At 41.1% G+C, this 15,806-nt stretch overlaps 1 protein-coding gene across 4 annotated transcripts in view; it reads left to right on the top strand.

Moving 5' to 3' along the window:
• Nucleotides 1-15,806, top strand: part of AXIN2 (axin 2) — a 61,942-nt gene that overhangs the window by 30,394 nt on the left and 15,742 nt on the right. For 2 of the 4 annotated variants that reach the window (XM_063456117.1, XM_063456120.1), the window contains exons 1-3: nucleotides 8,867-9,058; nucleotides 10,446-11,320; nucleotides 14,672-14,812. In XM_063456117.1, the coding sequence (XP_063312187.1) occupies nucleotides 10,521-11,320; nucleotides 14,672-14,812 (941 nt within the window). In that variant the 5' untranslated portion in view covers nucleotides 8,867-9,058; nucleotides 10,446-10,520. Of the gene's footprint in view, nucleotides 1-8,560; nucleotides 8,708-8,866; nucleotides 9,059-10,445; nucleotides 11,321-14,671; nucleotides 14,813-15,806 lie in introns of those variants that run through there. The other 2 variants (XM_063456118.1, XM_063456119.1) reach the window with 2 other exon arrangements.

The raw sequence follows: 15,806 nt of genomic DNA, 5'->3' as shown, positions 1-15,806 counted from the left end.
CAAAACCCTGGTTTAGTTAACAGATCCCAGCGTAATTATCATTAGATAATGTAACAAGTCACTGAACTGAACAAGGTGTGAAGTTAGCCACAGTAACTCTCAGAATCTGATTAAACTGATCTGATTGTGTTAATACCCAAGTTCAAAAAGTAGCATATTAAACATCATTAATCCCGTCACAGATTATATTCCAATCTTGCAATGGAATGTGGATATTGGGAATTCCACAACAAGTCATGTTTTCACAACAATAGTCTTTATTTACCAAACTGCAAAATGTAAACACAAATAGCAAACAGAAATATGGGGTATTTGTTCCAAATCAGCTATTTTGGCCTGAATTCTACAATTCTGTTTTTGCTTTGCTGTTATTTGGTGTTCAGTGTGTTAACCCTAAGAGTTCACAAAACAAAGCAGAGAATTAAATGTTCTCGAATTTTTACTCAGTTTTTTTTGTATTTTCTACATATATTTTTGACAACTTTGACACAATTAGTAGTAGCATGTTAAAAAAGGTTGTTTTATTTTATTTTCCAAATTTGTTGCTTATTTTTTTTATTCCAACCCCCGCCTCCCCCTATGGAAAACAGCTCCCTGTCTAGGCCGGCCCTGGGCTATTGAGAACATAAAACTCCTGACATTATATCACTGTGGAGTTTGTATTCCGATGAAGGAGTTTGCCCACTGTGCTATTCAGAGATGCTTAAATGAAAAAGGGAGGGGTGCGAGAGTTTTGGAGGGGGTTGGGAGTATATGTATCTGGGAAAGTACTGTGATACCCCGGCTCCACGCTGTCCCAAAAATCTATAAGACTCTAAGTGCGAGTGGATATTTTAATCACAACAGACTTGATGCTGTTAAAAGTATAATCCGTTTCAAACAACAGTGGATGTAACAGACTTGGCCTAAAATGATTTGGAGTTTATTGTTATTATATAAAAAGCACCAACACAGTCTGACGCGCTGTACAATGGGTCTAATTACAAACAAGCAGTTGCAGCAAGACGCGTTGGACATTTAGGAACAGAAGGTGCTGAGGGCCCTGCTCAAACCAGTTATTCTAAGGGTTCACTATGCCAAGAATTGTGGGGAACTGAGAAGGGCGTGTACATTTAGAACAAAATTATCAAACATAGAAAATTCCATATCTCTGCTGTTTTGGTCTAACAAATAAATCTCTTAGTACTCTAAGATCTTAAAGGGATAGCCACAGCACCATAACCACTGCAGCTCACTGCGGCCAAGAGTGACCTTGAATTCCTGAACTACCCCATTGTAAGTAATCAAGCAGTTTCAGAATCATTTGATTTCTTATTTGGGGTCTGGCGGGCATTGCTCCCCGCCTCCGTTATTTCATGTGGAGGGCCGGGAATTTCTGGTAAGTAGGAGCTTCCCTTTGCGCTCCTGCTACGCAGGGCTAGCTGATTGGCTGAGGTCGACAGCTGATCATTATCAGCTAATGAGGACACACAGCTCTCACAGCTCTCCATAGGAAGTAGTACATGCAGGGAGTGGCGCCCAGTGGATCCCAAATAATAAGTCCCAAGCAGTTTGGCTCTTTACATTGGGAAGGGGGAACCATAACCAACGCAACAACAGCTGTAGCGATTTTCTTGCTTGAAGGGTTCTAATAAGTGTGAATTGACGCAATGTCAAAACTTGACATTCTAGGCCAATATCACCTAATCGAAAATATAGCTGACTTACACAAGATTTCTACTTTGGATATTTAGTTTTTTTTTTAAATGACATTCAGTTTGAATTCCTGAAAACCCACCCTTAGTAAATATCACTGATGGCTGGAAGATAATGCTATAACAGAAATCTGAGATCAGGACATTCTGGGGTCAATGCACTAAATAGTTAGTTTAAACAGCAGAGACACTGATCAATCAGTTCTTTAAATCACATTCAAGACATGTTTCAAGGCTTACTTACTGTGGCTTTATATGTTTATTTATCTATACATCAGATTCTACCAGCAATGTCAAGACTTTGGGGCAATATTAATTAAGGAGTGTGCAGATGAATCAACAAAAATGGAACACAATTGCCAATTAGTCTGAGATCATTTTTCGAACTTGTCCATGCTAGACTAAATTTGAATGTGATTCCCGGACAATCAGTTATTCTGCACGAGCAGGCCTATTCACTCAAGTGAGAATTCAAAGTGAATTTCAAATTTAGGCCAAAAGAGACGAATTGGAAAGATTCTCCAAGTCACCGATGTTTTTGACCTTAAATTTTAAATTCATCTTTTATGCTCCCTTCCATCAAGATTAGACCTAAGCAGTTTTTCTTCAAACTAAAATACTCACTGTCTGAGCTTCAGTTATAAAAATACTCAACCCCTACCCAGCTCAAGAGAATTAAAAAAATATTTAGCCAGATTTTTTATTTTCTAATTCCAACCAATTTAGTTTATTGAATTTCAGCATCTAATCAAATGTCCTGTCTTTTGCTCGTTTAATGTAATACGTTTTATTCTTCCTCAGTGTATTTGACCCAGTGTTGCAATTCTGTACGGTTTAGGGGGCTTTTACAAAGTGATTTGAAATTACGAGGCATTGTATGAGCCCCCAGCATGCCTTCTGGTCCCCTCTTGTTATCTGTGGACACTTTCCTATATCCCTTGTGCTGGAATTCCTCAGGTCAGTCATAGATAAAAGGATAATGACTTCAAAGGGACCCATGACAGGTTTAACCCCAAGCTACATTGAGTGGACACCAGTTAATTGACAGCAATAAGTGATCACAGATCTTCCTTCAAAGCATCAAGTTTGCATGTGACTTTATCTGCATATTAGTGAATTTTACACCAAAATCACCCAAATCTTCAAAGACAGGTAATATCCAAATTTTAACTCATCTCTGGGTCATGCATTTCTTTTTAAATTTATTGTATTTTAATTTTTGTTTTTTTGGTCATGGTCGTACATTGGACACACATGATCACACACAAAATACGACGAGTACTTCATTCCTAATTCAGGAATTGTGGAGAATTGAACGTTTTAGGGCGAGATTGCTGAGATGACAAAGCTTGGGAGATTGGGGAATTTTACCATTTCAGCTAAATTTGCAGTTTCCATCAATTCTCCACTATTTCTAGCTTTTTAATTGATACTGAATGTATGTTTTTATTTCTTTGACTAAGCGGAGCGTGAAAATCCAATGCGTTTTACATGTTGCGAGATGCGTTAACCATTAATTTCAGCCTGATTTTGAAAACATACAGCTTTATAAAGCAACTGTTCTAATACACGGTATTAAAGTAAATTGTGATATATTGAAAAGGTAAATGGAGACAGGGTTTGGAAATAAAAAAACTGCTGCTGATGAGATGATGATTTAGTTGAATCGTTGGAATGGGATTTAATACGTCACAGTATAACGGCATACTATGCGATTGTCACACAGAAATATCTAGTAAACTGAGAATTCAAAGAGAGTTTCACATTCAAGTCCAGAGCAGCCGAACTGAAAGCATAGTTGACCTAGAGAATTATTCCTGTTCGGCTATTTCGACCTTAAATTTGAAATTCACTTTGAATCCTCACTTCAGTAAATAACCCTGTTAGTATAAATGTATAGACTGTGTGCAGGCCGGGTTTGATACCAGTTATATTATAACTGTATAAGTTACAAGTTACAGTAGGCTGCGTATTGGTTTGGTTTATATAATATCAGAGGATACATGATCTGTAAGCAGTTATTTATCTAAATGTCAGATTTTGGTTTTGATACAGAGTAACGGGGCAATTTAAGCTGGCTCTGTTCCATTTCAGCTGCTAAATTTGAAATTCACTTTTAATTTAGGCAATTCTTACCTTAGTGAATACTCCTGTGGGTGAATTCACTGTTCCTCAATAATCTCACGAATGATTTTAGTTCAAGCTGTACTGAATGTGCCGAAATATTGATATGTGTTGTGAATTGCACTGGTGGGCTTTCTTTTCACTAGCACGGAGTGTTTCATCGGTTGAATTTATCTTGCCGATTGGCGAAGGTCGTGATGTAATAATAACGCCACTGAACTGTGCAGATGTAGGTTCTGCAGTATCTGACCTTTTTCTCTTTATTTGTGTCCAATCTCCACGGAAGGAGTTTTGGGAAGCAGAGTAAGTGAGATTTCCCAAATTCAGAAACCCAGGTTAGCGTTCTGTTTACCAGTAACAGGTACCAACAGCCCCTGGCAACTTCGAGTAGGCCTGAGGGCATTTACACCGAAGCAGTCATTATTATTATTATTAGTGTCACTTTTTAGATGTGAATTTGCCGTGTCAGGAATTGAAAAAAAAATAAAAAACTTCAAAAGCTACAATCAGTGCTCTTCTCTAAAGTGTGAATTGTTGGGAATTCAAAGTGAATTTTAGACCAAAATAGCCCAAAAATGTCAAACTCCAAAAGTCATCTATAATGTTTGTTGAATTTCACTTTGAATTCTCTGCAATACACATTTTACGGAATTACACCAATAGAGAGAAATGTTGTCAACTCGGTAAAATGCACAAGTTCTTGTGTGACCCAAACTATCCAGTCAAATAAAGTGCAAATTCTCCTGTACAGTACAGTGCAAGAGCATGTTTACAGTATATTTAATGCACAGGTCACAATCGGAACAAGTAATGTTACTGCGTCCATTCTTTTCCAGAGAAAAATAGAGAACGCTCTGATTCACAAAGTGAATTAAAGTTTAATTTTAAATTTAAGGTCAAAGTAGCCATACTGAAAAAAAATCTCCAAATCAGCTTTGCTCTGATTTCGGCTACTTTGGCCTTAAATGTGATATTCACTTTTAATTCTTCCTATTAAAGGACACAAGTGACACCGGCAAATATATTACAGTGACCAAACATCTAAAGTGCAAATCTGACACGTTAGGTGCCCCTGCCATTGTTGTCCTGTACAGTTTGTGCCACCGTCTCTGAGAGTTTGTTTTACCATTGTTTAACTTGTCCTCAATAAATCATTTATACAATGGCACCAGTAATGGTTCTCCTGTCGTTACAGGCTTTTTATACGATGCTCTGGATATTCTGATTGAAATTTAAGTAGACGTCTCTTGGGCATTTTAGGCGTTTTCACTCTGATCTATACACCTTTATCCAATTTTCACAATTTCTACACAAATCCTAGTTTAGGAAGTAACATCTAAAGGTTTGGGTTTCTGCGAAGAGAAGGGTCAAGCTTCAACTGGTATTTACTGAAATGTCAACTTCAACTAGGTGAATAATCCTGCTGTGACTATAGCTAAATTGGAGAATTTTGCTATTTCAATTTGAGGTTTGCTACAATTCTGAGTTTAGAAAATACCCCTCTGCGTTTTGTGTTGTTGTTGTTGTTTTTTTTTTTTTTAATAGTTGTCATAATTTAGATTGTAAATTCCTAAAAGAAAAGTTCTCCTTCCCCTCTCTTTCCATCTGTTCCAATATTTTAAGTGCGTGTGCTTACCAGTTGTACAGCGCTACACAACCTGTTGGTGCTTCTCAAATAAATGCTAATAATTATAATATATTCCTCTCCAAAGACAAGGGAAGATCTATACCCCAACCCCCTCCCCCGGGGGCTCCCACACCACAGGGACCTAACCATCAGATGAAAACAAAAGACTCGCCAATAGAGGAAGACTATTAATTGATCTAATTTGAGAAAAGGGAAAGAAAACATGCATTGTGTTGTCTCTGCTGATAATGAGTCTTTGATCTGGTTAAGACATAAGATTAGCAAGTGTCACTAATTCTGTAAGATCTATGTTCAGTCTGTCTGCACCTATATTGACACCAGACAGCTTCTACTAGCCAGTGCCTTGATGGTTAACCTTGGCATCCAGATGTTTGTGGAATACATTACCCAGTATGCTCAGACAGCCGTGGATTCAGGGTGCTAGGGTTAGAGATATTACCAGGGCTCCTTCAAGTACCCGGACAGCCAGTTTATCCAAGCTCTGTGTTTCCTAAAGGAATTTCAGCTCCCATTATTTCTTTAGATTGTCAGCCCTTTGGGGACAGTGTCTTCTATATAAAAACAAATAGACACCTTGACACAGGGTCTTGTATTATATTATTAGTTGGCAAGTTCTCTATACAGGATCTCGTATTAGATTGCAAGCTCCTTGGGAAAGGATCTCATTATAACAATTGATTGCAAGCTCCTTGGGACAGGGTCTCATTATAGCAATAGACTGCAAGCTCCTGGGGACAGGGTCTCAAAATGGAACAAGTTACACCGATAAACATTATGTCTTTCAAATGAAATGATATATAGTCATGCGATTGCTAGCTCTTGTGCCCACAGCATTACAGCATGCATTATATGTTATAACCCAATATTTATTATGAGTTCTCAACATGCATTGTTTTCTATGCATTTAGCTACCTGTATGTAATCGTGTATGCATTCTGAAAATATCTCCCTGTGCAGTTACTCTGGCAGTGCTGGGTTCTGTCTCTTTAAGGCAGGGTGGTGGGGGAGGTATAGGGGTCGCAGTGTGATTGGGGCGGCTGGATCACACACGCCTGACGTCCCAAAGCCTCAGGGAGTTGACTGAGATTGTTTGTTTTTGATAAGGTTTCAATACAGAGTAACAGTGGCAGCAACACAGTTATAACATTGCACCCTGAATGATTCTACCCCACACACTGCATCGCTCACTGCACCCTGAATGATTCTACCCCATGCACTGACTCACTCACTGCACCCTGAATGATTCTACCCCATACACTGCACCCTGAATGATTCTACCCTATACACTGACTCACTCACTGCACCCTGAATGATTCTACCCCATACACTGACTCACTCACTGCACCCTGAATGATTCTACCCCATACACTGCATCACTCACTGCACACTGAATGATTCTACCCCATACACTGCATCGCTCACTGCACCCTGAATGATTCTACCCCATACCCTGCATCACTCACTGCACCCTGAGTGATTCTACCCCATACACTGCATCGCTCACTGCACCCTGAATGATTCTACCCCACACACTGCATCACTCACTGTACCCTGAATGATTCTACCCCATACACTGCATCACTCACTGCACCCTGAGTGATTCTACCCCATACACTGCATCACTCAATGCACCCTGAATGATTCTACCCCACACACTGCATCACTCACTGCACCCTGAATAATTCTACCCCATACACTGCATCACTCACTGCACCCTGAATGATTCGACCCCATACACTGCACCCTGAATAATTCTACCCCATACACTGCATCACTCACTGCACCCTGAATTAGTCTATCCCCATACACTTCATCACTCACTGCACCCTGAATTAGTCTATCCCCATACACTGACTCACTCACTGCACCCTGAATGATTCTACCCCACACACTGCATCACTCACTGCACCCTGAATGATTCTACCCATACACTGCATCACTCACTGCACCCTGAATGATTCTACCCCACACACTGCATCACTCACTGCACCCTGAATGATTCTACCCCACACACTGCATCACTCACTGCACCCTGAAGGATTCTACCCCACGCACTGCATCACTCACTGCACCCTGAATGATTCTTCCCCACACACTGCATCACTCACTGCACCCTGAATGATTCTACCCCATGCACTGCATTACACACTGCACCCTGAATGGTTCTACCCCATACATCGCACCCTGAAGGATTCTACTCCATACACTGCATCACTCACTGCACCCTGAATGATTCTACCCCACACACTGCATCACTCACTGCACCCTGAATGATTCTACCCCACACACTGCATCACTCACTGCACCCTGAATGATTCTACCCCACACACTGCATCACTCACTGCACCCTGAATGATTCTACCCATACACTGCATCACTCACTGCACCCTGAATTATTCTATCCCCATACACTGACTCACTCACTGCACCCTGAATGATTCTACCCCACACACTGCATCACTCACTGCACCCTGAAGGATTCTACCCCACGCACTGCATCACTCACTGCACCCTGAATGATTCTTCCCCACACACTGCATCACTCACTGCACCCTGAATGATTCTTCCCCACACACTGCATCACTCACTGCACCCTGAATGATTCTACCCCATGCACTGCATTACACACTGCACCCTGAATGGTTCTACCCCATACATCGCACCCTGAAGGATTCTACTCCATACACTGCATCACTCACTGCACAATGAATGATTCTACCCCATGCACTGACTCACTCACTGCACCCTGAATGATTCTACCCCACGCACTGCATCACTGCACAGCCCTATATAATTCTACCCCAGCACTGCTCTGCATTTAACATGCATTTATAAATAGCAGCCATGCATGGAAAGTGCATGGATCCAGCAAAGTACACAGTGTACACTGGCAGGATGGAGAGAGGGGGTTTGATTCATGTGGAAGGCTGAGATGAATCACACATTTATTTGCCTTCCAGGACACACACACCCTTTGATGTTCAGTTTGTGTTGGACTGAACCCACAGGAAATTTGGTGCAAGCAAAGACTGCTTGAAACAGGACCTGCTCTGGGAGGGGAGGAGTGAGTGGGGAGGAGGGATCCCATCTTCTGGAGACAGCCTGAAAGCCAAGGAAACACATATTCTGGCTCTTCATCCAGTGTCTCCTCTTCATATGGATGTAATGCTGCAGCAGCTCTGGGTCTCACTGCACAGTGTGGGGACACATTGGGGACCTTCTCAGCTCCCCTGGATGAATGGTAAGAAGCTGGGCACAGGGGGTGGCTGCCTGAATGGCCTTTTTATGTGACAGATCTCTCACTGCATCCCCTCTGTGTGCCCACCCTCCTCCTCCAGCCCCTCCCCAACACATCTACACCCCCTGTGATCTGTGAAGAAGCCTTGCATGCCTGGGTTGGTGTCAGTTGCTACAGAGGATTCCAAAAAGCTAGCAAGTGACATGAGGGCTAGGTGTTGCCATTCTGGTTGACTGTAAGCCACAGCCAGTAGCCCCTGGTGGGAGATGTACCTTGCAGGATGTGGGAGCTGCATTGATTGATAACTTTGGGGTTTGATGTTCAGAAGACAGACATGGGTGTGCATGGAACCAGGTAATTGTGCCACAGGGGCACTGGGCATACCCAGTTCTAATCTACAACTTGTTTGTGTCCCCCTGCTGCCCATCATGGGGGCTGTGCCCGGGGGCTTGCAGTGGTGGGATTTTTTGGAGGTATTTATCTGCTTTTCTGGGCTTATTCTGCAATATTTGTTTTTTCTTTTTAGAAGTTGGGTAAATAATGAGCAGTGATGGGCTGATATTTTGATGTGTTGTTTTTTTTTTTCTTGGTTGTTTTAGATTTTCCTTTAATTTTGGTTTCTTGGTAGAATGTTTGTTTTTGTGAAGCCTATAAGCTAGTGGATTTAGAGGGACACTTTTTATTTTATTTTCAATTTGCTTACATGTTAATGGTGGGCTTTTCACTTAGATGTGATCATCAGGATAGATCTAATGTAGATTTTATTTTTGAGCGGATCCCACCAAACATTGGTTTTCTAATTTTAACTCCTTCATGAAAGGGGGGTACCCAAATCCTTTGATATCCTGTGAAGTGTTATGAAGGGGTTTCAGATGTCCCTGTACCATATATTCTGTGTGTGTTTTTAGGGTTTAATTTCACGTTGAATTGGAGTTTTCCGTGCACAGCTATAAATTATTCTTTAAAGCCCACAGATGCCCTACTTGTATTGAACATCAAGCCATTGGATGGGGAACTCAGGCTACATTCTGCTACAGGGGAATTTCCTTGTGATCTTAATCTGGGAATGGAAAACAGATGCCTACAGAGGGGCGTTCGCTTTTTGGGGAGGAGATTGGTGTAAAATGAATTTCACCTGCTAGCTTATCCCCTTACCCCCTCCAACACTCTCCCAGTGTCCCTTTCCATAAGGATCCAATGGGTCATTTTTTATCGCTCTGTGTCGGTGATAGCTAGCCTTGACACCCAATGTGTCTGTGAACTAAATCTTCCATGATCCTCAGCCAGCCTGAGGGCTCCATGGGGAATGTAGTTCACAGACATCTGGAGTGCCAAGGTTGGCTATTACTGCTATACCCCCCCTCCCTGTATGTTTTTTTTTTTTTTTTTGCAGAACTGAGCAGTAGGTATTACAATGTCTGCATGTCTCTGTGTATTTGTCTCCCAACATGCTCTGTTGTCAGATACATTGTTACTCTATTAACCCCTTAAGGACACGTGACATGTCGTGATTCCCTTTTATTCCAGAATCTTGGTCCTTAAGGGGTTAAACGAGCCCCGTGAACTAATGGGTTAACCCGGTATCATTGCAGCTGCAATAGATCTAATGCTGCACTACTGATTTGCATTGTATGTAGCTCGCAGCTTTGTGGCAGAGAGAAGTTGAAAAGCCTGTTTACTGTTTCTTTGATGTTGGGCGGACCTGGTTTTGATTAAGATCAATACTTTCTTTCATTTACAGAGGGAAGAAGGCTTTCTGGATCCCCTGCTGACTTGAGAGGGATAGCAGATTACTGTGGAATTTAAAACATACAATATGACTAGTGCTCTCTTGATGACTCACCTCCCAGATCACAGCAGCAGTTTCAGGGAAGACGCCCCACGTCCGCCGGTGCCCGGGCAAGAAGGGCAGACATCATGCCAACTTCAGACAAAAAGCCAAAGATCAAAGTCTATGTCCCTTTCATCCAAACCTAAGAGGAACGACGATGGCTTGGGCGAACCAGAAGGCAGCGCGTCCCCTGATTCGCCTTTGGTCAGATGGACCAAGTCATTGCATTCCTTATTGGATGATCAGGATGGAGCTCATCTTTTTAGGACCTTTCTGGACAGGGAAAAATGTGTGGATTCCTTAGACTTCTGGTTTGCATGCAATGGATTCAGGCAAATGGACCTAAAGGATGGCAAAACAGTGAGAGTCGCCAAAGCTATCCATAAACGATACATTGAAAACTACGGCATTGTGTCCAAACAGTTAAAACCACCCACCAAAGTCTTTATTAAGGATTCCATCAAGAGACAGCAGATAGACTCTACGATGTTCGACCAAGCTCAGTCTGAGGTCCAGGCACTTATGGAGGACAATGCTTACCAGATGTTCTTGACCTCCGATATATACCTCGAGTACGTAAGGACAGGTGGAGAGAACACAGCGTATTTCAGCAACATCGGGCCAGGGAGCTTAAAGGTTGACAGTGGATATCTACCAACCTTGAATGAAGAGGAGGAGTGGAACTGTGTGGACTTAAAACACAAGAGCTTGGTGGGTCTGTCCAGCAAATCCTTAAGGGCTACAACAAGTTCAAGAGCAAAGGAGACCGTAGACATCGCATACAGGTAAGCCTATCCAACTTTATGTGCAATGTCTTTTGGCCATCTCATCCTATTGTGCGATGTTTGCAGGCAGTGATGCCTTTCAGTGGACTTATTTTGTATCTAGTGAGATAGTTGTGTTCTTTTCAGGATCTTTGTGCAGATTTGTTCTTTAATTATAACGTTTATTACACGTCAATGAAATGCTTTGTAATGTAAGCCTTTTGCACCATGGTAGCTGGTCATCTGACAGATCTGGGGCAAAAAATAATGCACGGTTTGTTGTAGTACAGTTTTTTAAGCATTCGTCCACCTATTTTATGTTTTTACGTTGGCATAAAATTATTTAGATAATATAAGATTTAATATTTTTTTGTTGGTTTATCCTAGATATATGTTTCGTTTTATGTGTAAAAAGCAAAACGTAGAGCCATCTTCGGACGCATTCCATTGGTTTCCATGGTGATTGTTCAACATTTAGATATGTTCCACAGAACTGCCCATTATAAATGCCTCCACTCACTGATATAGTCATTTGATAGTTGAGTTGGTGGTCATGCCCCCTACTACTATGCACTACGGAATTTAAACCAGAATTAATGGTCATGCTCTATATTAATATGTATTGCTGCTGATATGATATCGAAATGCAGTCTTTAGCATTTCAAAGAGATCTTAGCTAATTATCCTGTATTAATCTACCTGGAATGTGATATAATTGGCGATATTATACACCATTCATTAACATGCTTGTAGTTAGATGTTGGTGGTTGGTTAAATCTGGCGTCCTACTGACCCGGGCTGAACTTCTATGGCGTCAGAGACCGCCCTCTGCTGGTGGAATGTGAGCTGTTCAGCTATTTACATAATCTGTCATGCACATCTTCACATTATACACAATACAAAGAGCTTGCAATCTAGCAGTACTTCCAGTCATGTCGTCGATATATCTCTGCCTTAATGTTGTAGGGGGGGCTTCTTCTCTCAAAGCTCTGAGCAGGATTCTGACATAATAAATTGCCTACAATAATTCAGAATAATATATGTAGTTTATTATATAAGCCAAAAATATTGCAATCTGTTCTTCACTCTCAATCTTACTTTACCTTATACCTTTCACGTCATTAGATCTAATATTAATACGCCTTAAAAAAATTATACAACTCTAACACTGTCAACCGCAAGTTCACTCAGCCCGTCTTTTAAATGTCCTTTTATGTTTGCATCACCTGTTGCTAGATCTACCTCCGCGTACATCTGTTTTGTGCACCATCTATATTTTTGGCCTTTGACTTTATCATATTGTTTACAGTGAAATTGATTTAATGTCTGATTGACTGAGAGGTCAAAGAAAATCTCTCTATTGTGACATACCTGACATGTCGGTTGCCCTCAAGGGATCTAAACAATTTCTACGACATGGTAAATGTGAATTTTGGTGGCTGTTGATATTGAATCTCAGTAGATCCTCTTGTTTAATGTACGATAAAGTACAGATTTCTGAAGACTAGGTTAGAAATCCAAAAGGATGGACTAATTGAAGAGCTCAGAGCTCTCATTGTATTAAACAGGTCTTGGCAGTTCCATTCTTCTGTGACCTCGGTTTGACCAGTCCTTGACGGGATTAAGCTTACTTGGCAGTAACGGGTTAAAAGGATTCATCAAGGAAGCGTCTAATTAGAATGAATCTCTTTCTTGTAAAGTGATGGACTTTGAAGTGGGAAGCCTTGCATGGCAGTCATCTCTCTGTGATCTGCTCTATGGTATAAACCTTTATATAGCTGTGCTGAGTATTCCGGGCGCAGGGCTATAAAGCTCTTTTGAAAGATCAAAGAAAGCCTAATTTAACCGTTGGGTTCCGGGTAGCTTGGTCAACGTGTAACTGTTTAAATGCCAGGGGTTGAGGGCAAGGCTTGCGATTGTCTCCAAGTACAGTTGTAATCGGTTGTCAAGCTCACGTTGGCTTCCATGTTTTCCGACCCAGTAGTATGGTTTATAATGTTTATAACATAGCCCATCAGAATGTTTACATGTTAATGATTGCCATATAGGATTCCTATGATAGAAACCTCTGGTTTTGGGATATGCCTGCCCTTTCCTTTGGAAAGAAATTGATGGGGGGGGGTCCTGAAGAGATGCCAAGTAGCAGAGTACTGCTACTCTGGTACCTCCTGGGAAATATTATTTTGGCTGAGAACCTAGATCAGCCTAACAAGGCCCCCAGTGCAGGGGTGAAGTATGGGGTGAGGCCTAGTGCTTTAACCATGGCTTACCTTGACAGGTCTCTGTCAGTAATGGAGGTCTCATTCTGTCTCTCTCTCCTTCCTGAAGACGAAACCTCTCTAGTTTAAGGCTCTAAGAATGTGACCTAGCAGGAGTGGAGGAAGGAGATCAGCCAAAAATATATGGTGTTACTAGCAGGAGGGCTTGCTAGGAATATACCATGAAAATGTGTTTTGATGCGACCTTCTGTACTCTTGTATGGAGGCCGCAAAGGTCGACCCTTTGTCCTGGACCTTTAATGACTTTCTTAAATTTTGGAGTTGCTATAATGGGATGCTTATTACAAATCATGGAGGAAAGGCAGGTGTAATAGGTCTTCAAGAGTCTGGGGCAATTGTCTCTGGTGTAACTTGTTTTCAAGGGTTTTGTGGCAGCCATTTTGTTCCTAGTTGACCCATAATAGATGTCTCAGGTCCATGGGTAAATACCATCAGATTCCCTGCACAAAATTTAAAGCCATTGTATGTTAGGACTAGTAATATACATGATTACACCTGCTGCTATCACAATGGATTCTAAAAGGTACTATATGGACCAATTAAAGTATATAAGTATATAATGATAACTCTGATGACTGTGAGGAGGGTCTTGAGACCGTTTGTCGCCTTATAAAATGGTTTAAAAAGAAACCAACATTGCTTGTAGGATCCAGTGGCCCATAATTCTGAAAAATTTGAGGATGAATGGAATAGACTCTCACCAGAGGGAATAAAATAGCAGTTCAAGAAATTCACGATTGTCGTGTGCTAAGGATTTGATGTCCTGGCAGAGACAGGGTTAACATGAGATTGACTGTACCTCCATCATGTTATACCTTGGCCCACTCTCCGTGATAATTAGGGCATATATAATTGTGTAGGTCTCACTCCCAAAAATATTCCAGGAGCTATTCAAGGCGTAAATACATGTTGTACATTTATTTATTTATTGATTTGAATTGATCGGTTCATTATTTATTGTTGATTCTTTAAAAAAAATTGAACTTGATGTGAAATTGTCAGTTCCTGTCTAACATGTTGCTGGTCGTTGGTGTTCAGACAGTTCATTTCAAGCTTAGCCATCTTACTTTAACTGGGTTTCTCTCTTTCTCAGGGCCTACAAGAGGACGGATCCGGTCAACCCCTATCATGTGAATTCTGGATATGTTTTTGCGCCGGCCACCAGCGCCAATGAAAGCGAGATTTCAAGTGACGCTCTGACGGATGATTCGATGTCCATGACTGACAGCAGTGTGTAAGTAATTGTGCAAACCACGTGTGTGCATGCGTGCTCATACTAAGAATATATTCAGTTTTGCATATTAATTTTGCATGTTAATTAGGACATGCATTCCCTCCTCCTCCTATAAGGCCTTCACTTTTAAACATAGCAGGTTGAGATATTGGATGAGGATAATGGGAGTTATAGCCCTGCTTATATCTGATTGTCACCGAGACTGACCAATTGACATCTAATTGCAAAGAAGAAGAAAAAAACGAATTTCTTCCAGGATGCAGACTCTGTGGGGTGTTAACATATAATCCTTCAAGATCACTATAATAGGATTGTGATCAGAGCTTCGAACTACATCCCCCCCCCTCCTGTGGATAGACCTATTTTATTTACACTAAACCTTTTCCTTTTCTTGCCAAATTTGATTAGTTTCATCTTATGCTTCCATTTAGCGAACCGTGATTGTAGCGGTTTATACACATAATTAAAAAAAATAATAATTTTTTTTAGAAACTCACTGGATTTTTCCCAAACACACTGCTTTGTACAAACAGCTGAAGGTCATTTTTTTGTTTTTGTTTGATTGATAGACTAGATTATACAGGGGTAGGCAGCCTTCGGCACTCCAAAAGTTGTGGACTACATCCCCCATAATGCTCTTACACCCATAATGCTGGCAAAGCATCATGGTAGGTGTAGTCGAAAACATCTGGAGTGCAGAAGGTTGCCTATGCCTAGACTAGAATAAGTTAGTTTATTCGCTGAACAGTGAATTGTGGTAAATGTAAATATTGTCCCAAAAACCTTGTATATTACAAATGCAAATTTTTGCATTTTATCCTAAATTGAGTTTTTCGCTCTTGTCGTGTGTAATGGGGGAGGGGGGACCTGTATTTTTGAGGTTGGAGAGAGCATTCTCTCCTTCACATAGTACATAGGCGACGCATGCAGAACTATTTCAGGGCTGTTCACTATAGTATGACTTGTCTGTGATTCAGAGTGAAGTTCAAATTTT

Source organism: Pelobates fuscus, chromosome 5, assembly GCF_036172605.1.
Source record: "Pelobates fuscus isolate aPelFus1 chromosome 5, aPelFus1.pri, whole genome shotgun sequence".
Classification (NCBI taxonomy): domain Eukaryota; kingdom Metazoa; phylum Chordata; class Amphibia; order Anura; family Pelobatidae; genus Pelobates; species Pelobates fuscus.
Note: the sequence above shows the minus strand (reverse complement) of the source record. Positions and strands in the feature narration are given on the sequence as shown.